Source organism: Natrix helvetica (genome assembly GCF_964273705.1).
Source record: "Natrix helvetica genome assembly, chromosome: 4".
Taxonomy (NCBI): Eukaryota; Metazoa; Chordata; class Lepidosauria; order Squamata; family Natricidae; genus Natrix; species Natrix helvetica.
The window spans coordinates 62,813,265-62,839,400 of NC_138550.1; the positions used below are offsets into that span (position 1 = coordinate 62,813,265).

Here is a 26,136-nt window from a genome sequence, read left to right on the forward strand (position 1 = left end):
CTTTTATACTGTTAAAACTTTGATTGGCTGGAATAGCTTTAGGTGTATGTAATCACTTTATCTTCATAACTAAGTCTTCTCATACATATAGATGAATGTAGAATGATAGTTATGTCCGCATGATATCTCTCCAATTGTTAGGATGGCTGACATATCTTTGTTTCTTTGAATTGTCTTATAGTGAAACCTTAAAAATATTGATTTGTGATGTAAGATTGCAGCTGCATGAATTTTAGCCTTTCCTGATTTAAAATTGGAACCAATTCAATTATCAATTTTGACATCATGCATCAATAATTTTATGTGTTTCACTAGAAATAGATTTTGCTATACATGGAAGCTTAAGCAATTTGCCTGGCTGTATGATGTTTGTTACATGCTAAATTTTCCTTTGCTTACCTTTGCAAGAACTTAACAGATGCATTTATCATAGAATTCATCATTGAATAACAGAGTTGGAAGGGACCTTGGAGGTCTTCTAGTCCAACACCCTGCTTACGCAGGAAACCCTACACCACTTCAGACAAATGGTTAACATCTTCTTAAAATCTTCCATTGTTGGAGCATTCACAACTTCTGGAGGCAAGTTGTTCCACTGATTAATTGTTCTGTCAGGAAATGTCTCCTTAGTTCTAAATTGCTTCTCTCCTAGATTATTTTCCACCCATTGCTTCTTGTCCTACCCTCAGGTGCTTTGGAGAATAGATTGACTCCTTTTTCTTTGTAGCAGCCCCTGAGATATTGGAACACTGCTATCATGTCTCCCCTAGTCCTTCTTTTCATTAAACTAGACATACCCAGTTCCTGCAACTGTTCTTCATATGTTTTAGCCTTTAAAATGCTTTATATTTTCCTTCTTGCTGCATTGTTTTTTCTCTTTTGTGTTGTAGGATCAGGATATTCACCAATAGAAGATGATGAAGATGTGTATGCACGCAATAAGTATAAAGGTAAATGCTTTGTTTATATACTAATGAGGATCATCTGTTGCCAAGAGAACTTTTTTCTTTTCCTGCTTGGAGCATGAAAGCTTAGGTCTGTACCAGCCAATTTTTGTACAATTTGTTTTATGATGTGTTGTGACCAGCTTATTCAAATTTCATAGTAATTTCATAGGTCCATCAGAATTTTAATTTTAGCCCTACATCACTGTTACTTAGTTTTAATCCATATCTCTCCACTACAGTCTGCTTTTCAACTTTTGCAAGCATTATGGACTTCTTAACGGAGCTGAGTTTTTAGTGTGTCTAAAATATGATAATTTGAACTTGCTCATTAGCACTCTAAAGGAACATTCTGCTTTGAATTGTCTACATTCTATTTGTTTGTTTTCCTGACTATATATGACACCTTCACAAATCTTCTCTATGACCGAAGTTGAGAATCAATGCAGAGTGCCATATGAGTGATGTACTTAGTAATCCAAGGATTACAACAATGAAACCTGTTCATACATGGATACCAGTGGTGGGTTTCAAATCCCGTTCCAACCGGTACGGTTGGAACGGGGCTGGCGGCGTGCTCATGGATGCGCACAGTGTGCGCACATGCATCTTAGCGCCTCCACAATGCTCCGTGATGCTCCAGCTGCTCCACAGAGCATCGCACAGGCGCTGTACGCACCATGCGCCTGCGTGGAAGCGCAGAAGCCTTTAAACACCGGTAAGGAGCTCGGGCAGGCAGATGAGCCCTCCAGAGCAGCGTACCGGAACAGCATCCAGTGCTCCGGGCTGGCTCCGGTACGCGCGTACCTGGGCGTACTGCCTGCAACCCACCACTGATGGATACAGATGTTTATAGTGAGTTAAAAATGAAGAAAATCTTATTGTATAAAGCATAGCATTGTACATTCATTTCTGTAAATATATTCAAAGTTTTGAAGTTGAGCGCCCAGACTTTTTTTTGGGATACTTAATATGATAACTCCTCATTTTTAATATATTACCATTGAACTGATAAACCATGTGGTTGACCTACATTAAGTGATGCAATAGTATTAGCATCTATCAGCATATCAAACTCACAAATTAGAACATAGTTTATACAGTAAACTACTTAACCACTTAATTATTTATGCTTTTACCTCCATCAAATTCTAAAGTGACTGATGCAAATATTTATATATTTTGCAGAGCTTCCCATACTCCATCTAAGACTGTCATCTGATGCAGAAATGTGTACTATTTTTCCTCTTATCTTAAAACCTTAAAAACCTAAAAACTAAGATGCAGTCTGTATGCCAGCCATCGTCCAGGTTTGTTGGCTTGTTCAAAGTAATTTTGTCTGGCTGCTTTAATTTTCTGCGCTAATTCCTTTTGATTTATTAAGTTGAGTTTATGTTTGATTATCTCTCTTTTTTCTTTTATTCTTTGGGTCTTTCTGGAGTTCATCTTCGGCTTCCATAAGTTCCTTTTGCATACATTCTTGTTTCTCTTTTTGTTTTCTAGTTTTTCTCGCCATACAGGCAATCGTAAGGCCTCTTGTGTATGCTTTCATAGTGTCCCAGAGATTTTGAATTGAGGTATCTTCTTTTTTATTTATTCTAAAAAATTGTTTTAGTTCTTTCTCCAGCATTTGAGTGTATTCTATTTCGTTTATAATATTTGAATTCATCATCCATCTTTTTCTTCTTCTTTGACCTTTCCATCTTAATTTTATTGGATTGTGATCTGCCCACTCATTTGCTTCTATTTCAATTTCATCTACTTGATTGCATAGACCAGATGAAATCCAAGCCATGTCAATTCTTGATAGGGACTGATGGGGGTTCGAATAAAAGGTATATTGCTTTCTTGTTTTGTGCCTTTCCCTCCAAATATCGTGTAATTTATATTCCATTGCCATCTCAAAAAAGGATTTGGGTAGCGTATTTTTTTTGTTTTATTTTTCTTTTTGCTTTCATAGTCCATTTTTTAATCCACTATTGCATTATAATCCCCAATTAAGCAAATATTTTCATATTCTAATTCGTTTATTTTGTTGTGTAGTTTCCTATAGAATTCCTCTTGTTTCTGATTTGGTGCATATATGACTATTAATAATATAGGGTTTTCTGTTGTCTCTAATTCATTCATTAGTATCCTGCCTTCTTCATCAGAGTAGACTTCTTTGGAATTTATTTTTTCCTTTATATAGGTTGCTATCCCTCTTTTTTTTTCTGCTAGTGCTGTGTATAATCTCCCTAGTTTTTTGTTTTCCAATAAGTTCTTATGCTCCCTTTTAATATGCACTTCCTGTATGCAGATTATATCTACCTTCAGTTTCTTAAGTTTGTTAAACATCTGCGCTCTTTTTTTTGGTGCGTTCAGTCCATTCAAGTTTGTTGAGATAATTGTTATTTCCTGGTCTATCTTTAGATGGGTTTTTTTTGTTGCTTCTTGTTTGTATCTGACTTTTCCCTCTCGCGCCCTCCTTTTCTGCTCTCTCTCTTTCTTGCCTCTGTTCTTCTTTCCTGTTTCTTTCTTTGTCTTCTGATGTTTCTTCCTCTTGGCCTCTACTTCCACTTTCTAGGTCCTCTTTACTTCTTTGTTCTTCTTCCCCTGTGCAGTATTTCTCATAGAATTCCTGCACTTCTTCTATAGTCTCTATCTTATACCTTTTTCCTTGCCAAGACACCAGTACACCTTCTGGTACCAACCATCTGTACATTATTCTGTTTTTATTTAACTGATTTGTTAAAAATTGGTATTGTCTATGTCGTTCATGAATTCTCCGTGGAATCTGTTTAAGCATGATCAACTCTTTTCCCTGGTATGTAATCGTCCCTTCTCTGGTTTTTTTGTATACTTCATCTCTGGTTGTTTTTTTGGCAAATCTTACATGCACTTCTCTCGGGAGCCTATGTCTTCTGGCGTAATTAGTATGCACACGGTAAGCTTCATCAATATCCCCTCTCAACTCTTGTTCTTTTCTCTGTAAAATTTCAGTGAAGATTCCATTCATTTTTCCTTTCAGGTCTTCCTCCTTCTCTTCCGGTATATTTTGGAATCTTAAATAGAATGCAGCTCTTTCATTTTCAAGTCAAATTATTGATAACTCTAGTTCTTTATTCACTTGTCTATATTCTAGCTCCATTTTTTCCATCTTCTGATCTGTTTGTTCTATTTTTGTTTAGATGTTCTGGATTTTCTGTTCGTTGATTGCTAAGGCATTCTGTATCTTTTCAATTTTGTCATCCATGGTTTTAATATTTCCTTTCAGTTCTCCCATTTCATTTTTCATTTCTTCATGATTTCTCCTTGTCTCTTCATGATTTGTAGCCGTCACTTCTTGGTTTTTCATCAGTGTCTCTTGTATCATTTGGAGCATCAATTGCATACTTTGCATTGTTGGTGCTGGTCCCGTTGTTTCTGCCATCTTTCCGCCTTTCTCCAGCCCCAATATGCTCTCAATTGATCTTTGATTTGAGGAGGGGGGTGTTGCCGAAGTCATATTAGGTGTGGTTTTTTAAATTAACTTTCCTGAAGTTGCCATTCTTATCCCCTTATTTATCCTTGTCCACAATTGCATATAAGTTCTACTTTACTTCTACTTTATCAGCAATATCAATGTTATCAATAATTATATATCTCAATATTTAGCAATAATTAACCTTCCTTAATATCACGTTTCAATATCTATACATTCTTATGTATTATTCCATTCTATTTTGATCCTTAATTATCATATATCCTAGAGTTATATATCACACTGTTATCTTATACAAATAGATGTCTCTCAATTGTATCAATTATAAGGGTAATAAGTAATAAGTTTCTCTCTATGCATATATATCAGCTTATGTCACCGGTTTCTTGCATCAGACCGCAGGGTTCAAATGTTTGATCCACTAGGTGTCACCCTCTGTTCAGTATCACTGTTAGTGTCAATCAGTTAATGCAACAAGTCCAGCGACAAAGGAAAATAGGGTGGGTGGGTGAGTAACGAAGCCCTCTAATCGTTCCAAAAGAGCAAGAAGAAAAAAGTCAACAAGTCAACAACCAACCCTAATGTTAAACAATCCTTCTGTACTTTACACGTCTTCTCAGCAGTTACTATGTCCTACTCCTGTTATCCATGCCGGGTTTTTGTTCTCCCTCTGGCCAATTTAGTTCAAGTTATTTACGCCGTCAATTCCAGGTCAGTAATTCTGCTCTCACAGCTTTTCGGCAAAAATCTGAAAAATCTCCTTCCCAGAGCCTCCTTCTTTCCAGCTCACCCTCTCTGCCAGTTACGCGTTGTTTTCCTCTTCTTTGGGTTGTCAATAATAGTAACAGATGTCTTGATTTCAACTGCTTTCTCTCTCTGCTTCCTTCTTATGCGGTCGCCATTGCTCTGGTCCTGACAAAGTGGCAGGATGATTCCTCGTCCATTTAGTGGGTTTCTCCTGCCGCTGGGAGGATTTGCCTTATCACCCCAGCGTCTTCAGAGTTTCCCCCTTAATCTGTTGGTCCCTCCAGGATCAACAGCACTCAAAAATGAGCCCAAACGAAGAAGTTAGAGTTAGAGGTCAGGAGAGCTCCCGTTCCTCAACGCCAAGCACACTGACATCACCACAGGAAGTCCCTACAATGATATTTCAAATACATTTATTTTTGTGACCTGAGTCTTTCTAATATTGTTCCCTCCCCCCTGTCCCCAGGTGGAGCAGCGGCCCCTCCCTCCTTCATGTCTTGTATATTGTCACCTTTTTCACTACCTCTTATATTTTCGTCCACTAGGAGGGCACTATGTTTTTTAATGAAGGCCTCTGCCTCCACAACTGTATTAATTCTAACTCTGTTTCCCTCCCAGAAGATTAACATTCCTTCTGGCAATAACCATCTAAACCAAACTCCTTTATTATATAATTTCTTTGATAAGGAGGAATACTTCCTCCTCTTATCTCTTATTTTTTTCGGAATTTGCTTAAGAATTTGTCTTTATATTTTAGTGGTCCCCCCCTTTGGGCCCCTAGCATCTCATACCTCGTGGTCTTCCTAAGAAATTTAACATGTACTTCCCTTGGAACATTACGTATTCTGGCATATGCTGAGTTAATCCTGTAAACCAGAACCATATCCTACCACAACTGTTCTTTATCTCTCTTAATATATTCTGCTAAGATTGTACTCATGATATCCTTAAGATCTTCATCTTCTGTCTCCGGTAGGTTCTGGAATCTGAGAAAGAAGGACATTCTTTCAAGTTCTATCTTTACCATAAAATTTTCCAATTCTATATTCCCCTTCTGGACTGCCTTAACCTCCTCCCCCAGCCTGGCCGCACCCTCCTCCAGCACACCAATTCTTTGTTTATTTTCTATTGTTTGCTGCTGTACAGCTTTGAGCTGTTCTCTAAAATCTGCCACCTCTTTTTTCAACTCATTTTGTCCCTGCATAAGAGCCTGGAACATTTGTATAACAGATAAGTTTTTTGAACTCTCTCCAGTCCCTTCTTGTTGTGAGAATGATGAAATTTTTGTCTGTTGAGTCGTAGGGCTGGCTGTAGAAGATGTAGGTGCCAAAGCTGCCTTGCCTGAAGGTGGTTTTCTGGGCCCCATTTGTCTGAGTTCAGAGATGACTGTAAATCTTTTGCAAAAGAAATGGTGTCTGTGAAGCGTGCAACCGAGTGAGTCCGAGAAGACAGGCAAATCCAAAAGTGAAAGTTAATCCTCAATCACAGTTCCAAGCCAAGAAGTCACAAGAAAAAAAAAATCAAATAATCCAAATCCAGAAAGACCACATAACAGGAGAAGCTCCAGGAGTCCTTCAGGAAGGAATAGTAATATAAAGCTAGACTTTCTTCAAAGGTAGTTTCAAAAGGCAGACTTCATTTATAAGTGTGAAGAAGAAGACGGAAGCAGACCATCTTAGCTCCCCCTTTCACAGGGAACCAGGGAGCAGAACATCAAAAATTTCCATAAAGTTTTTAAAACAACTCAGCAATCGCCTCTTGCGATTGTAATATAAATCTTTTCCCATAGTTTGTACAAGTGACTAATTCAACTTTTTTCTCTCTCTCTCCATTCCGAGATTGAGAGATAGTCCAAATGCCGCTTTGCCTGAGAGGGGTGAAAAAACCCTCCTCCAATCTTCCAACTTCAAATAGATTGAATCCACAACTTACAAAAAGCTGCTGCTCATCAATTAAAAGGGGTTAGGGAGATTGTAGTGAACTTCTCACCTCCAGCACTTCAGCCGCTACTTCTAATTAGTTACTTCCTTCCGGAATCCATTCAGTGAAGGTGCTGCTATGCACCCCCCATGCTCCCCGGCTCCTGAGGCAAAGCTGGAAACCCCCCCCATGGCTGCTGCCAATCTGGAGGTTCCAGCTAGCTGCCCTACAGCAGGTGGTCCCTCCAAGACCACCTGTGCTCCTAAAAGGAACCCACCGGAGAAGCGAGCAGTGGACCAACATCCGTCGCCTTCAGAAACCGGAAGTGGGGAAAAACTGGAACTGGTTCTAAACGGCACTGAAGTTTTGTGGAACCTCTTCTATAGAAGAGGTTAGAACTGACAGGAATCCACCCCCTGCTTGAGGCTCAGCTTTTAGGCAGAGTAATAGTTGTTTAAGCCAGAAAAGAGCAGGATGTGTAGCTCATAGTTTGCTTAAGAAGACAGCTATTGTGGCATGTGTTCTATGGTTTCAAAGTATTTCCCTTCCAGAATTCAAACAAAGCAAGCCAAATAAATGGAAGATACTTTGGGTAAGGAATTTTCTTAACAGCAATATCAGTGAACGTATCTAGAAAGCTTAGTGCTCTCCAGTTCCAATCATACTTGCTGGGCCTGAAGGAAGCTAAAAGCCAAAATATTTATATTTCATACCTCTTTATTATATACCTCTTTATTAACTCATGTGCAGATGATGACACCAATGATTAATTGGAATTACGTGCTCTCTTTCTACCTCTCTTAAGGGAGCATACTCCCCTTCCACTTTTATCCCACCAATAGATTGAGATAAACTAGACTAAAAGATGGCAAGTAGCCCAAAGTGATCCAGTCACATTCTGTGACTGGTGGTGTATCTGAATCAGCCAGACACTTAATGAAAAAAAATATGTTAGAGTGATGATACTTAAATTACAGACCTGGCACTGTCTTGCTTGCAGGGTTAGATATACATTTTCTGTGGCGGTAGGCTCATGTGACCACTATCCTTTGCAGACAGCACTTAAACCATTCTTTTCTATGGGACTTTTGAGCATAGTTTTCCTTATACGTGTTTTTAAAATATTTCTTTTTATTGTGGATGTTACCAGAGCCCAAAGATTGAGTAACACAATGAAATAAAAAAGCAAGCAAGGTTGGTTTAATACAGCGGTTCTCAAATAGTGGGGCGCGCCCCCCTGGGGGGGCGCGAGGCTCCGTAAAGGGGGGCGCGAAGGCTCCCTTTCCATCTGGGTGCAACGGCGGCGAAGGCGTGGGCGAGGCATAATATATCCCGCCTGGAAGTGGCAGCACTTCGGACTGTGGATTTTCATTGGAGCCGTGGGCTGGAGCTGTGCAAGAAGCCTGCTCGGGCGGGGGTGGGAGGGAGGGAAGCATGGGACCGCCCATCTTCGCCACCGTGTAGCTCGCCTCCCCGCCAGCAGCTCCACCGCCAGCATTCCGTCTAGAAGCGGAAGCGCAACAGCCGCTGTTGGGGAAGGGACAAAGGGGCGGCGGTCGCCCGATCTTGCCACCGCCACCCCTTAGCCCCTGGTAACGGCGACTGTTGTGCTGCTGCTTCCAGATGGGATGCTGGAGGAGCTGCTGGCAGGGAGGGAGGGAAGAAGGGGAGGAGGGAGTAAGGATAGACAAGCAAGAGGGAAGGAAAGAAAGCACGAGGGCAGAAGGGAGGTGGAAGGAAGGAAAGAAAAGCAGACACGCCGGAGGGAAAGAGGAAAGAAGGCAAGGAGGCAGAAGGAAGGAGGGAAGAATGGAACTGGAAGGGAGGCAGGGAAGGAGGGAGGGAGAAAGGAAGGATAGGAGGATAGGGAAAGAGGAAAGAAGGCAGGCAGGCAGAAGGGAGGGAGGTGCAAGGAAGGAAGAAAGCATAGATAAGCAGGAGGGAAAGAAGGCAGGCAGGCAGGAGGAAAGAGGAAGGAGGGAACTGGAAGGGAGGCAGGGAAGGAGGGAGGGAGAAAGGAAGGATAGGAGGATAGGGAAAGAGGAAAGAAGGCAGGCAGGCAGGGGGAAAGAGGAAGGAGGGAACTGGAAGGGAGGCAGGAAGGAAGGGAAGGAGGAAGGGAGGGTGAAAGGAAGGATAGACAAGTAAGAGGGAAAGAGGAAAGAAAGCATGTGACTACGGTGGGAGACGAGGAAAGACCGGTGTGCTATGTTATGCAGAGGTGTACTTATAACAATTTTATAGACAAATGATACTATTTACAGTTGCGCGGGGGGGGGGGCGCGAAATGTTTTCTTCTTCCTAGGGGGGGCATGACAGAAAATAATTGAGAAGCACTGGTTTAATATATGGTTTGTGCTAATTAATAAATATGGTTTAGCATCCTCAGTCTCCGTAATATCTTGGTAGTCAATTTATTCATCTTTAATATGTCAGAATCTAATGATGTTGAAAAAGACTTCAGAAGCTAACTACTTATTGAAGACATGAACACTGACTGGGTAGGATGACAACTGCCAGGAAATAAATATGAAGAGTAGATTTCTTGTTTCTTCTCCTTCCAAAATTTGTTTGAAATATTCTAAGTACATTCTTAGAAGTACACAAAAAGTCTTGTAAATGTTTAGACAAAATATGTTTCAATGAATCCATATATTAACAAAAGCTGGCAGAATCTCTACTTATTTAAGAGTAAGTAAATCAACCCTATTTATTAATTTAGTTTATGCAAATAGCGGTTGAAAGGTAGTGAATAGGACTTGTTCTGTTATGACAGTCTGGTAAGGTAGTGCACACAGGTAGCAGGATCAGATACACTAATTCTACTTCGTTATACAGAATCTTGCAAATCTGAATCTTTTTTTGTACAGAATCTTGCAAATCTAGAAATACATTTCTTTGCTTTTGCCTTTGCCTTTACAGCCCAAGAAAGAAGAGAGATTCCCTTCTGAAACATTTGTCACATATTGTACATATTCCTTTTTCAGGCTAAGCTACCTCTTGTCTGACCATTACCCTAGTTATGGCTCTATGCCCTGTCTCCCCACGTCTTGTAAGAAATAAATGTTTATGGGGAGATGACAAAAAATGGCTGTGAATGGGAACATTCTTCTCACTTGGTTCCAGTTGATTAGGTTAGAAGAAGCAAAAATAAATTGAACTGGGAATTGAAGATGTCTATGTGGTTATCTGCTTATGATCTAGCAATAGCAATAGCACTTATATACTGCTTTACAGCCCCCTCTAAGTGGTTTACAGAGTCAGCCTATTGCTCCTCAACAATCTAAATCCTCATTTTACCCACCTCAGAAGGATGGAAGGTTGAGTCAACCTTGAACCTGGTGAGATTTGAACTGCCAAATTGCAGGCAGCCAGCAGGCAGCAGAAATAACCTGCAGTACTGCACTCTAACCACTGCATCACCATGACTCATCTAACAATACATCTCATCATGGTCACCACTTGAAGTGATTACTGCGATTTGGGGTCTTCAGTGGATAAGTCCCAGAGCAGACAATATTTTTACAGTAGAAGCTTCTTGAGAGATCTGATGGGCTTTGGTTTCTAATTGTTTCGGTATATGGAACAATTATTGCCCATGCAAATGTTGCAGAAAATGACAGGCATTAGACTTCTCAGGATACAGGAAGAGTTTATTTGGCAGCCAGGTTCAGAAAAGTTAGCCCATGGCTAACGTTGTGAATTTCTGAATGACCTTCATTATCGAAGCACACATTCTTATACATTCTCAAAGACAGCATAACACAGAAACACTTAACTCATTTCTTATTGGTTACCTTGAGGAAAAAGCCTTATAAGGAGATGGGGGTCTTACTTCTCCTTTTGTTACAGGTATGGACTACGTGCCATTAACGAACTTTAATTGAACCTTGTGGTTTTGGACTTTTGACATAGGGACATTTGCTGGAACATGTTGTGGTTGAAGGCTGATGACATTTCCTTGTCCCTTTAAGCAAGCTTCTAACTGTCCCTTTTATGCCACGTCTTCATTCTTATATTTTAATCCATATTTTATTCTACTTTATTTCCCCCCTTCTAGACTCTATTAATACCCACAATTGAGTCTAGCCTGTTATCTTAACAATATAAGCATGCAGGGTACAGAATAGCGAAAAAGCAAGGATACAAGCAATACACATCTTAGGGCTTATCTTCCAAAATCACTTTCTCTACTTCTAAGAGTGCAATTTGAATATCATCTTGAATTTTGAATTTGAATTTATTATATTTGTTAGCCGCTCCCTCTCCACTAAGGGACTCGGGGCGGCGTACAATAAATAAAGAACACATATTATACAATTAAAACATTTCACGGAGGAGGTATCAAAATCGCATAGTACAATACATAGTAATAGTCTTAATAACATTAAAATTAAAATACCCCAATATAAAATTACAAATTTAAAAGATTGCCAGGAGGATAAAGATGGAACTATCATTGAGCCAGGCCGGCTAGTTGAAAAAGGTGGGTCTTGAGTTTTGAATGGAAGGAGCGGAGATCGGTAGTAATCCTAATGTCGGGGGGGAGGTCATTCCAGAGGGCCGGGCCCATCACAGAGAAGGCCCTGCTCCTGGGCGCCGCCCTCTGGCACTGCTTAGTGGACGGCACCCGGAGAAGTCCCTCTCTGTGAGAGCGAATTGGTCGTAGGGATGTATGGGGCAGGATGCGATCCCGCAGGTAGCTAGGTCCTGTGCCATGGAGCGCTTTGAAGATGGTAATCAACACCTTGAAACGCACCCGATAGAGGGTATGTGGGATTAGGCTTTCTATTTAACATTAACTCCTTTTCAGCCTGTGCTTCTTTTACAGACCTCATAACGAGTTGTTTAAGCAAGGGTATTATGCAAGGGAGGAAGGCTAAACTTGCGATTCCACATAATAAAAGAAATAGCATTTGCTTGATCAAACCTGTTCTCGGTAGCCAAGAGAACCACGCATCTGTTCCTTGTATTTTTTGACCAATAGAGGAAGCTCGAACTCGTAGTTCTTGGCCCAACCAGCAGACTGCCCCTGATCTATTCATATAGAAACAGCAATCTTTTCCCACATAAGAAGAAGACTCCATTTTCCCCTACACACACTCCTATGTTCATAGAAAAGGCATGGGCTCGGAGGTTCTTTTCATTAGTCCAGCCCTGTAAGGTTCCTCCCAAATACATACCAGTCAGGGGCTGTGATGGAACTTCTTGGCCTATCCCTGAGAACTGGTCCTTCAAAGAGATAGTAGCAACTGGTGTTTCCAGGGGGAAAATGAACACAAAATCCCATGGTGGATTGTATTGAAAGCCAAATGGGAAGGCAGGGTAGCTGGAATGGCCTTGGGCACCATCCAGTAGTCAGACTCTCCTCCCAACAGTTAAAAACGAGTGTGGGCGGGAGCGAGAAAGTGACCTTCTGTTGGAAGAGCTTGTGAGCAGAGGGAGACATGCTGCAAGTTAATTTCATGTCTACAAGGGTTTTCCTGGGGGCAAGGTACATTTCAGATGGGCATTGTTCCTCTGATGACTTGACTGGCAATGCATGATAAGATGAGGGTCCGGCAGACAAACATAACCAGCATTTCTGGCCCAGGGCAGGGTCAGACTGATTAATTAGGCTTTGACCTAACTCTAGCACTCTTTTTTTATAAAAAGCTTTTATTGGTTTTTACAAATATTTTGGGGGAAAGGGTACATAAGTGTGGAGAAAATTTTTGACAGCTACATCATACAGAAGGTGGTGCTCCTCCGAGATCTTACATCTCTCTCTTATTTTATATATATCAAAATATCATTATTACATACATATTAGCAGTTTAGGTTTACCTCAAATTCTTTAACATCTTCAATCATACTTTATATCACTTCTAACCATTTCATTATATTAACAATTGCAATGTACTTTTAATTCATTTCTGTGACCTGAGTCTCATTGCTGCCTTCTCTCCCTGTCTGTTGGCTGAGCCATGGCCCCTCCCCCTTTCATATCTTGCGCACTGTCACTTATTCTGTCTTGTGTTTTTCCATGAAGGCTTCCGCCTCCACCACTGTATTAATTCTCACTCTACCACCCTCCCAGAAAATCAACAACCCTTCTGGAATTAACCATCTAGATACCAGATATTTTTTTCATACAGTTTTTTTTGTTAAAAAGTAAAGTTTCTTCCTCTTATCTCTTATTCTTTTTGGTATCTGTTTTAAAATGGTTATTTCTTTATCCTTATATCTTAAAGGTTCCCCCCTTTGAACCCTTAGAATCTCATCTCTTATAGTCTTTCTAAAAAATTTAACATGAACTTCCCTTGGAGCATTGTGTATTCTAGCATATGCTGAATTAATTCTATATATCAAATCAATATCCCACCTTAGCTGTTGTTTATCTCTCTTAACATAGTCTGCTAACATTGTTATCATAGTCTCTCTTAAATCTTCACCCTCCGTTTCAGGTATATTTTGAAATCTAAGAAAGAAAGACATCCTTTCAAATTCCATGTAGTTTTCAATTCCAGCATTATCTTTTTGCAGTGCCTTCACCTCTTCTCTCATCCCCACAGCACCCTCCTCCAGGGCGTCTATTTTCTGAAGTTTGTTGTTGATTCTCTCAGAGTTGTTCCTTTAAGTCCTCCAACTGCTTTTTAATTTCATCCTGTCCCTTTATAAGCATCTGGAACATTTGTTGAAACATTTCTTGAGACAGCTGTTTCCCCTCAGAAGCTTTAGGTTGTAAAAAGGAAGATAATTGTATTTGTTGGGGAACAGGACTTGAAACAGAAGATGTTGGAGCCAACGCTGGTTTGGGGGGGGGGCATTTTCACAGGCATTGCAAAACTCAGAGAAAGTTATAAGTCTAGACAGAAAAAATGGCATCTGCAGAAGTGCACTGTCAGGGGAGATCCACAAGCAGGCAAAGTCCAATGTGGGCTATTAGTCTTTCAATACAGCTCCCCGCCAATTAAAATCAATTTTTTCCAGCCCAAGGAAGATTATGCGAAGAGATGCCTCTAGGATTCACTGGGGTATAGTAATTCCAACCCAGAAAATTTTTCAAAAGCGACAGTTCATTTGTAACGGCAGTAGAAAAGGAGGGAGAAACTCCATTTTGGCTCAGCGCTCCCAGGGGATCAGAGAACAACCAAAAAGCAAAGGTTGGAAACGGGACGATAGTTGGTTAACATAGCTGGATCCAGGGAAGGCTTCTTGAGTAGGGGCCTCACCACCACCTCTTTCAAGGCGGCCGGCAGGAACCCCTCTCTCAAAGAAGCGTTGACTAACTCCTGGAGCCAGCCTCGTGTAACCTCCCAGGATGCCAGTATAAGCCGGGAGGGACACGGGTCCAGTAAACATGTAGTGGCTCGCAGTCGCCCACGCAACCTGTCCATATCATCGGCAGCAACAGAGTCAAACTCCTCCCAGAATGGTCCATCAAGACTCGCCTCCGACACCCCCCTTGGACTACTGGGGGGGATCCACTCGCTATGGATTTGAGCGATTTTGTCCTGCAGATATTCCCCAAATTCCTCTGCTCTACCCTGCAAAGGGGCTTCCCGCGGCCTCTGTGAAAGGAGGGAACGGGTCACCCGAAACAGGACGGCAGGGCGGTTATCTGCGGACGCAATAAGAGTGGCGCAATATTGACGCTTGGCCACTCTTAATGCCACAAGGTAGGTCCGTAAATAGGCTCTTACCTGTGTTCGGTCAGATTCGGAGCGTGAAGATCTCCATTTGCTCTCTAGGCGTCTCTTGCGGCGCTTCATCACCCTTAGGTCCTCGGTAAACCAAGGGGCCGGGGTGGCTCGCTGCTGCAGGAGAGGCCGCAAAGGCGCAACTCGGTCCAAGGCCCCGGCAGCCGCATTGTTCCACGCGGCCACCAGGTCCTCCATCCGGGAGCAGGTCAGGGCTACAGGAAATGGCCCAAGCTCCGTCTGGAACCTTTCAGGTTCCATCAGGCGCCTGGGGCGGAACCATCTAGGACCTTCTGGTTCCACCTCCCCGCGATGGGGGGTAGCGCCTGGGAAGTCGAGTCGGAGAAGTGAGTGATCTGACCATTACAGGGGTGTAATAACTAAATCCCCTATTCCCAGATCCCTCTTCCACTGGCCAGAGATAAAAATGAGGTCCAGCGTGTGGCCTCCCTCGTGTGTGGGGCCCTGAATTATTTGGGTCAGGTCCATGGCTGTCATGGAAGCCATGAACTCCTGAGCCGCCTCGGATGACTCGCCTAACGATGGCAAGTTGAAATCCCCCATAACCAATTGCTTGGGGGTCTCAACTGCCATCTCTGCAATCATCTCGAGGAGCTCAGGCAGGGCTGCTGATGCATAGCGGGGAGCCAAGTATACAATCAGCAAGCCCAACTGTCTACCTGGGCCCCACTTCACGCCTAGAGACTCACACCCGGATATCTGTGGCAAAGTGAACTCTCTCGCCTCCAGATCCTCCCGTATAATCACCGCTACCCCACCACCCCTACCCAGGGCCCGCGGCTGATGGAATGCACGGTATCCTGGTGGGCACATTTCCACGAGGGGTAAACCCCCCTCGTGGCCCAACCAGGTCTCTGTTATCCCCGCAAGGTCCGGCACCCCCTCCGAGATCAAATCATTAATGAGGGGGGCCTTATTGACAACGGACCTCGCATTGCACAACATCAGCCTCAGGCCCTGGCTCTGTAGCTCCTGGCCACCTAGGGTGCGGGGGTTGGTACAAATGACCGGGCGTGTCCAATGGCCACGGTCTCCCAACCGACTGAAGAGTCTTCGTCTATCCTCGCACCCACCCCTCCCTACGATCGTTGAAATAAAAAGACCCTCCGATGGAACAGTATTCTCCCTCCCCTCCCCAGCTCCGCTCACTTCCCTCCCGACCACACCTGTTTGCCTGGCACTAACCCCTCCCTTGGCCGGGCTAACCCTCCCCCCCACCCTGGAACCCACTAAAACATTTAAAAAACATTTAACTAAAAACCCCCTGAGTCTCATAGTTTATAAAGTCAGCTCACATTCTTTCTTTCGCAATTGTTCTAGCAAGTCATTGTCCCATTGCTTGAAAGAAGTGAATATCAAAAGGGTTTTTTTCCAATTCTCTCACTCTCCTCCGAGAGTGAGATCGTGTAAAGCCGCTTTTCTGAGAGGGGGGGGAGAAAACCCCCTCTCCAATCTTAACACTTTTCCAAGATCGAAGAGTCTTAGGGAAGCTGCTAATCCTTATTTACTTATTGCTCCGAGAAGAAAAAGAGAGACCCCGGGGGAATTCCCCTCTCACCACATTTCAGCTGTTGCCTTCACATAGAGCGTTTCTTCCGATCTCCTCAGGGCGAAGACGCGCGTGGACTGCGCACCCCTATGCCTCCCGGCACCTAGGGCAAAGCTGGCAGCCCCCCTGCGGCCGCCGCCACTCCAGGGGGCTCCAGCAAGCTGCCCCTTTGACAGGGCGCCCCTACAAGGCACCCTGTGCCCCCCCCTGAATCAGGGGGAGCCCACCAAGACGGCAAATGGCAGACAACATGTCCGTCGTCCCCAGAGACTGGAAGCAGAATCCCATAACTCTAGCTGTCAGGCCTGTAGTTATATTCTTTTTAGGATCTTTGGCCTGCCACACTTTCTTATAATTTTCTATGCTGTTTCATTAGTGTAGTAGTTGGGAGGGGGGAATAGAAAGGAGTAGGATTGTGGAATGTATTGTTATGGATTTTCTTAGAAGCTCAAGGTCGTCTTTTGTCTCCGCACCTCGACACCTGGCCGGAAGAAGAGGGGTGTACATGCCAGTGTGGAAGATGAAGATTGGACCATGTGATGAATTATGGGGTGTGGGGTTAGATGATGAACTTTTAACTGGGTGAACTCACAGGATGTACGTTAGAGTTGAAATTTTACAGCATAATGCCAAAATGTCTGTCTTATTAAATTGGAGTTTTAAGGATAACTTTGCCTTGGACAATGATTTAATTCTGCATGATATTTGGAACGCTGACACTAGCACTCTTAACATAAGGTTCCCTTTTCTCAATTGTTGCATGGGCCCGTTTTCCCTATGCTCTGCCCTTTTTCTTACAGGGTTTGTCAGATAATTGACTTTAGGTGTTGGGATTGGCTTACGGTTCTGTCCCCAAGCATAAATGATGCACTGTTGATGGGAGCGGACCTGTTCCACATCCTGTAACTTGATTCCACCCTGTTCTCCAGGATTTTTAACATCCTCGGATCTTTCTTCAAGAGTAAGGGGGGTTGCTCGGGTATTTTCGCAACATTGGGAACTGCTATTCAAGACGTTATCACTTAGCAAGTCCTTTGTCAATAACAGCCAGAGCCACAAAAAGCTTATAATCACCTCTCACGCAAAACTTCTCCTAACACAATTCTTTTAGTCCACTGAATCACCACGTCAGGGAGAAGGCAGGGGTTATATATAGTTTGAGGAAGGGCAATATCAGCTTTGGGCAATCCACAAAACCAAATCTTATTTGCTAAACGTATCACCCACAATCCAAAAACTCCTATTATACTGCAAAGAACCCATTCCCACGGTTCTCCAAACATAAGTGTCATCAGAAGATTCGCACTCCTCTTTGTCACAGTCAATGATTTTAGCCTCAGCACCTGTCTTCCTCTGGAGGGGGCAGTTCCTGAGGGATGAATATGCAATACAACAAATAAGTACATTCACTAAAGTGAGAGATAGTACAGTTATGACTATGAATACTTGGCTTGCCATTTCCTGACAGGTGCTCAAACTTTCTAATACATCTTATATCTAATAAATGGAACATTGTCTTCCTCCTCCAAATCTTCAGCTATACGTTGAGAAGTCAGCTTCCAGGAGGTGACTTCAGTAGGGCCTCTTCTGCCCATTGCCGGTAGGACAGTTTTTAGGGGGCGTTTCTTTAAGTGTATCACTAGAGGATGGGCTTCTTCCTGGTCTACCTCCCAATACTCATCAGCAGCTGGCTCAACTTGAGTCTAGTGAATCCAAAACTTGGATTCCAACACTTTTACTGTGAGTGGAGAACACATGACCACAGTATATGGGCCCTTCCATCTGGGTTTCAAATTCTTCCCTTTCCAGTGTTTTACCACACTCTGTCCCCCATCTGAATATTATGACTGGAAGTTGTTAAAAATGGTGGGGGTAAGGGAGACACAATACTGTTGGATTTCTTGTATTTACTTATTCAATTCTCCTACCATTTGATTCACCCATGAGGACCCCAGCTGTCCTAGGTCCCTTATATGATTTTTCAAATTATGGCTTATAACCAGTGGCCGTCCAAACATCATTTCAAAAGGAGATAATTTAAGTTCTTTGCATGGAATACATCTCACAGACCAGAGAGCTAAGGGTAAGCCATCTACCCATTTAAGGTGGGTTTCAAAACACACCTTATCTTTTCTTTAACAGTGCAATTCACACATTTGCTTAATTTCTTTCCTGAGGCCGTTAAAAAGACCTCTTTCCCTATAATCGGCAGTATTGATATGCAAAGTAAGGAAGGCATACAGAGTCAGTTCAGATGTTCACCCTTTCATTCTTTGTCCTCTCTAATGCACGGATTAAAGCCCATATTCTGCTATTAGTGCCTTTTGAGTCAGGAGTGTCTGATATTTGTAAATTCTAGGGTTTGTTAACCATAAATGTCCCTTCATTTCTAAAATTCTTTGAATTGTGTGGCTGGTGTGCTGGTAGGCTGTCTGAAAATTAATTTATTAGCTTCCTCCATTAGGAGAGTATTAGCAGCCAGCCTTTTGCATCAAGTGTTTGGATAGATAAGCCACAAGTTGTTGCCAACTTCCCTTTTCTTATCAGAGCCTGAGATAATTCTGACTTTAGGGCTTTGTACGCCTGTTTCTGCTTTAAACCCCAAGCAAGTGTTCTTTTTTTTCCCACCCCCCTTCGTAGATGCGTAAGGAGGTTTGGCTAGAAGCGTGAAATTTGAAATCCTCATCCCGCAATATCCTGCTGTGCCCAAAAGTCCCCGTTGGTTCCGCAATTTGGCACACAGCTTCTTTTCGCTCATGTCCTATTGCTCTCTATTCTCGACTTATGGTGTACCTTAAGTATTTAACTTGGGGCTTTTCCAGCTGAGCTTTTTGCCTTGGGGCACGATGTCCCTTGTCCATTAACAGATGAAGCAATTGATTGATTGGTATTTTTTTTCTTCAAAAAATCTCCTTTGTCTGTTCGGTTATTGAGATATTATCTACATATTGGAGTAGCACATCTTCATCTTTGCAAGGCTGGAAATTTTCTAGGTCTGAGGCCAAGGCTTCGCCAAAAAGGTAGGTGAATTTTTAAATCCTTGGGGAAACCTAGTCCAAGCAAACTGCCTCTTTTGACCTGTTACTGGGTCTTTCCTACTCAAAAGCAAACAGTTTTTTTGGTTGTCTCTATGTATTTGAGATGGTGAAGAAGGCATAGGCGGACAGGCATGGCTAGAGGCTTCACTTGTATAATTATAGGTGCATGATGATACGCATGGCCTGGTGGATTCTTGAACCACCATTACTCGCCATATCTCATCTGGGGAGTGCCTCATCATTAGAGCCATTTTATCTTCCTCAAAGGACAATGTAGCTCCCATTTTGCATAGGATATCACGACCCAAAAGAGGAACTGGGCATTCAAGCATGTCTTGGGACATTCTTGTAGCTAGTGGCCTTTTTTGCTTACACCAATTACATCGACCTCTGCTTTGGGCTTTGGAATTATTTGACAATGCAACTGTTAGCAATTCAGCTTTACGTTGCATCCTGTCATCTCTCTTTCTTTCTTCTACTTTTCACAAAGACCTTTCATGCAATTTCCATTTTATTCAAGCCACCCAGACCTACATGCACATCAAAATCAATTGAACACCATTCAATTCTACATGTTATTAGTAAAGATATAAACCTAAGAATTACATCAAATGAATCAAGTCCAATTGCCTAGATCTTCCTATTCAATAGGCTTTACCTTTTTATGACCTAAATTTCTTACTTTTGCTTGAAGCTATGCCCGTTGTTCTATCTCCTTAAGCACTAGATTATTAATACCTGTCTCTGCCCTGGGTGTTCCGTTTCTAATTTGGATCACTAATTTTTAAAGATCAAAACCTTTCTATCTTGATCTTCCAGCCCACGCTGGCATATTTTTAAAGATCAAGATGTATAGAGACAATGTATAGAGATGTTTGTCCACACATTGTTTGCATTCGGCGAGGGTTCCAGGTTGGATCTCCCAGCCAGCGCTGGCATATTTTTAAAGAGCCAGATGTATGGAGACTTTCATTAACACATCGTTTGCATCTGTGTGGGGCTCTTGATTCACCTGATGGTGGCCAGAACCTGAGGCCCTATTCAAAGGCACCCCAAACCTTGGCACAATGTCCTTTAGTACACCCAAAACCAAGAGATCTCTAAATCCCACTTTCTGGGAAAATTGTGGGGACATCTACTTGCCACACAGCACCTAGGAGCCCTAGGAAGTTTCCATCCTGTCTTTGGGTTGTTTTGTCACAACAGAGACAGGCTGCAGCAACCTGAAAAACCTCAGCATGTGTGCCTCTAACTACCGATCCCCGCAAACAACCTCCTCGACAATTCTTCTGGGTGGTCCCCTTGCCTCCCACTCTGTCTAAGAGTCTTGGCAAGAAAAAAATGTGTTTCCTCCTGCCTTTTGAAGTTCCTTCTTCTCTGAGGTTTTGAGCCTTAATTCATCTACACTTTGTATGCTCATTCCACAAGTTCAGAGATGCCTTTCCTGGCCCCCCTTTTTTCCCTAATGTCATCTGCAGAGTGACCAATGAAGATACAATACAATACAATAGCAGAGTTGGAAGGGACCTTGGAGGTCTTCTAGTCCAACCCCCTGCCTAGGCAGGAAACCCTATACCATTTCAGACAAATGGCTATCCAACATCTTCTTAAAGACTTCCAGTGTTGGGGCATTCACAACTTCTGGAGGCAAGCTGTTCCACTGATTAATTGTTCTAACTGTCAGGAAGTTTCTCCTCAGTTCTAAGTTGCTTCTCTCCTTGATTAGTTTCCACCCATTGCTTCTTGTTCTACCCTCAGGTGCCTTGGAAAATAGTTTGGCTCCCTCTTCTTTGTGGCAACCCCTGAGATATTGGAACACTGCTATCATGTCTCCCCTAGTCCTTCTTTGTTGCTCTTCTCTGCACTCTTTCTAGAGTCTCCACATCTTTTCTACATCGTGGTGACCAAAACTGAATGCAGTATTCCAAATGTGGCCTTACCAAGGCCTTATAAAATGGTATTAACACTTCACGTGATCTTGATTCTATCCCTCTGTTGATGCAGCCTAGAACTGTGTTGGCTTTTTTTTGGCAGCTGCTGCACACTGCTGGCTCATATTTAAATGGTTGTCCACTAGGACTCCAAGATCCCTTTCACAGTTACTACTACTGAGCAAGGTACCACCTATACTGTACCTGTGCATTCCATTTTTGTTGCCTAAATGTAGAACCTTACTCTTTTCACCATTGAATTTCATTTTATTAGATAGTGCCCAATGTTCAAGTTTGTCAAGATCCTTCTGTATCTTTGGCCTATCTTCTGGAGATCATATTGACCATTCTCTTATTTTCTTCAACCTCAGGATGTAATGTGGTATATTGCCTAAAGGTTTGATAAATGCATTTTAGGAATTCCCCTGGATTTTCATCCTGTTTCTGTTGAATTTAATAGACCTTCCCTAAATTCTTAACTTTTGTTTGAATCCTAACAAAACTAAGGTCCAATAGTTTTGCAGTTGAATGTACTATGGTTCCCAATCTGGTTTCTTCAGTAACCATGTCCAGTCTGGATTTTTTTACATGATCTGTCTGCAAAGGCTTATTCATGGTTACCTTCACCAGCTTTCTTTTCTCTGGGGTTAATAAAATTTCCATCAGACTTTGTATGTCAGCCCAAGCAGACTGGCGAGTTCAGAAAAATGGATGCAAAAAGGACATGCATCTCATCTGGATTTTCTCTATAAGCAGGAATTTGATTTTTCCAATTATATAAATCAGCCATTGAGAATGGAGCATATATCCATACCTTACGTAGCTCCCCCTCAGCTTCTGCCAATAAAATTCCCTTAGGGGCAATTTGAGGTTTTTATCTCAACTGCTCCCTTGGACCAGGTTTGTGGTCCACTTGATCTGTCCCTTCGATAACCTTTTTGGTTTTCTTTCTCCTGACCCAATCTAATGGGACCGTTTGTTCTTTCTTTTTAACAACAAAAAAAAACCCACTTAAACACATCATCAAGGACAACCATGCAAGTTAAAACAGACAGGAACTAAATGTTTCATTGAGACTCTCTTTTTCTTTTTCTTTCCTCCTTGAGGCTTGTACAATAGGTGTGAGGATAATTTCTCTGCCAGAGACTTTACTAAAACTCTCTCAAAGATTTTTTTCCAACGTGCATTGGAGAGGCATTCGAGGAACACTCCCCACCTTCCCATGTTCTATTTCTAACACAATGTCACCGACCTGGGGTGCCGGAGTATCACGGTCACCTTCAGGAACTGCGGTGATTTAACCTCCCACACATTCTAGAGCCTCATTAGGATACGCCGGTTCCATTGGAAGGGATGCTATCCTGGGCTCAGGGGGTGATCGGGCCCCCTCTTCCACTCCTAACTGAGTGGGTCTACAATTCTTTTGATACTTGCCTGCAGGCGTCTTCTTTCTCAGCTGGTATAATTTTTATTAACTTGTCCTGATCCTGGTCAGATTCTTGGATCGGTGGTGTCCTCTGGATGCCCAAGAGAGATCATCGGCCCCCTTCCAGATAAAGATCTCTGTGGCGCCTGAAGAGGGGTGAGATGGCCTTGATGAGGCACCGGTCGGTCCGTTCCGTCCTCAGTGAAATATTGCTCTAAGTCCTGCCCCACGGTCACCAGAATTGTTGCAGAAAACGACAGGCGTTAGACTTCTCAGGATACAGGAGGAGTTTATTTGGCAACCAGGTTCAGAAAAGTTAGCCCATGGCTAACGTTGCGAATTTCTGAACGACCTTCATTATCGAAGCATGCATTCTTATACATTCTCAAAGACAGCATAACACGGAAACACTTAACTCATTTCTTATTGGTTACCTTGAGGAAAAAGCCTTATAAGGAGATGGGGGGGTCTTACTTCTCCTTTTGTTACAGGTATGGACTACGTGCCATTAACGAACTTTAATTGAACCTTGTGGTTTTGGACTTTTGACATAGGGACATTTGCTGAAACATGTTGTGATTGAAGGCTGATGACATTTCCTTGTCCCTTTAAGCAAGCTTCTAACTGTCCCTTTTATGCCATGTCTTCATTTTTATGTTTTAATCCATATTTTATTCTACTTTACAAAGAAAAAGTCATGAGACAAAGTTAATTGGAAAACAGAATTTTACTTGGTGTGTGTGTGAGAGAGAGAGAGAGAGGAAAGAGAGAGAGAGAGAGAGAGAGAGAAGAGAGAGAGAGAGAGAGAGAGAGAGAGAGAGAGAGAGAGAGAGAGAGAGAACACTTAATACAAAGAATCATAAGTATGTCTAGAAAGTAAATTAAGGAAATAATACACATTATTCTGGTGTACCAAATTTCCTAAGTCTGATGCCATTCAAATGACTCCCAGAATTCTTGGGCAATCTTTGTCATGCAATTAGCAAGTTTTGATATCACATAACAATTTATAAATTCTAAGCCTTAAATGTCAATATAATTCCACATCAATATATTATTAATATAGTCTTTGTATGTTTAAAGCACATTTTCTTTTTTTCCAAGGTTTTCTGTTTTACAAATATATCGAATAAATGTGTGAACAGTGTGGTACCTGGGTGTTACACAGTCTATTACAAGTAAAACTGATAAAATTAATCATAATTATTACATTCAATCAACTTATGTTTTTCGAGTGAGCTGAGGTGGCGCAGTGGTTTGAGTGCAGTACTGCAGGCTACTTCTGCTGATCACCAGTTGCCAGCAGTTTGGCAGATTGAATCTCACCAGGCTCAAGGTTGACTCAGCCTTCCATCCTTCTGGGATCAGTAAAATGAGGACCCAGATTTTTTTGGGAAATAGGCTGATTCTGTAAACCACTTAGAGAGGGCTGTAAAGCACTATGAAGCGGTATATAACTCTAAGTGCTATTGCTATTGCTAATAATAATAATACACATATTAGGTTGCAATCTAACATTATTCAATTATTCCATGTTTTATCTTGTTATTACTTTTATTTTATTATATAAAATGTATATACTAATATTCCCCCTTCTCTTATTTCTATCACTTCTTCTAGCTTTAGTCCTGCCACCCTTTATTAAAAGGCCTTTTCTTTCTATTATGTCTAATTTCTAATCATGTTACCCACCTATGAAAAGAAGAGAGAGAGAGAAAAGGAACAACAACAACAACAAATCAGAACAACAAAAAAGAAAAATAATCTTTGTCTGCTTCAATACTTTAATTGCTATGCTTTAAAGGAAAGAGGTGGGACACGGTGGCTGAGTGGCTAAGACACTGAACTTGTCAATCAGAAAGGCTGGCAGTTCAATGGTTCAAATCCCTAGTGCCGCGTAACAGAGTGAGCTCCCATTACTTGTCCCAGCTTCTGCCAACCTAGCAGTTCAAAAGCATGTAGAATAATAGGGACCACCTTTGGTCCAGGAGGAACAATTCTGCTTTGAGCTCTATTTGGGTGTTTATAATTTCCTGTCACCATTTTTGTATTTTAGTCCAATATTTTTTTGCTTTTGGGCATAACCACCATGCATGAAAGAAGATACCCTGTGCCTGTTTACATTTCCAGCAGTTTGGATTTAAGTTCAGATACATTTTTGCCAATCTCGTGGTGGCTAAATGCCAGCGGTAAAACATTTTGGATTGATTTACTTTGTATGCAACAGATTTTGTTATTGTGTATTTTTTATTCCAAATTCTTTCCCAATCTTCCAGCTGAATATTATAACCCAAATTTTTAGCCCAGGCTATCATTGGTCCTTTTACTATTTCCTCTGCAATGTCAAAATTTAGTAAATTGTATATCCTCGATATTAATTTATCTTCTGAACCTAATAGCAGTTCGTCTAATTGCTTTGGTTCTATATCAGCTCCAAATTCCTCTTGATCCTTTCAGGGAACATTATTAAGGTAAATATATTGGATGGTAATCTGGGAGAACATATACAGAATTCTAGGAGAGCAGCATAGAATTCTAAAAGAGATGACAAGTCCCACAACTACTACCTTGAAGACAGGGAAGAAAACTGTACCAATCCCATTGGTGGTGACTGCCTCTCCATCCAACCAGAGATCGACTGAAGGAATGTCCACAACAGAAAAATCGAATACCTTACCAAACATGTAAGCAATGCAATCTACCTTATTAATGATCCAGGAAACTATGGTGAAGCTCAAAAAATAAATAAATCCCAGAACCATTGAGAGATAAAAGCAGAGATGGGAGAAGTGAAAAGAGAAATGAAAAGTGATATCCAGAAACTGGATGAGAGAATGGGCTTGATACAGGAAGCAATTCAGAAAAATGGCCAAAGAATAAAAACAATTGAAAGAAGAACAGAACAAAAAGAAAAAAAATAGAATTGGTAGACCAGACAATGATAGGGCTGAATAAGGACTTAGAAGATTTGTTGATACATTTAGAGATGGACCGGGCCTCATTTTACCTAAGGTTCCAAAATGTAACGGAGACCAAGGAAGAAGACCTGGGAATGGTAATGGCAGAGTTGATTGCTGAAGCCCTACAATGAGATGAACATGAGATCTTAAGCAAACTGGATGAAGTCTATAGAGTGTACAAGAATTACTCCAGACGTCATAGGTTGCCGAAGGAAGTCCACATATGATTTGCCCGGAAGAAAGTTTGAGACATTGTCTACAAAATTACTAGAGAGAAACTGATGAGATATAAGGAATCATAACACTGAAACAAATTCCTAGAAGAGTCTGAGGACAAAGAAAGGATTATTGCTTTGTGACAACCCTGCTGAATAAACGAAATATATTATTCCGATGGATAACACTGGAAGGAATGTTGGTATCCTGGCAGGATAAAAAAAATTAAAGTAGATATC

The 26,136-nt window shown here is 41.9% G+C and overlaps 1 protein-coding gene across 2 annotated transcripts in view; it reads left to right on the plus strand.

The window, feature by feature from the left end:
* SRPX (sushi repeat containing protein X-linked) overlaps positions 1–26,136 on the plus strand; it is a 124,216-nt gene that overhangs the window by 47,170 nt on the left and 50,910 nt on the right. The window contains exon 2 of one of the 2 annotated variants that reach the window (XM_081952844.1): positions 891–950. The exons of the other annotated variant lie outside the window; for it this stretch is intronic. Within the exon in view, the coding sequence (XP_081808970.1) occupies positions 891–950 (60 nt within the window). The remainder of the gene's footprint in view (positions 1–890; positions 951–26,136) is intronic. 2 annotated transcript variants of the gene reach the window in all.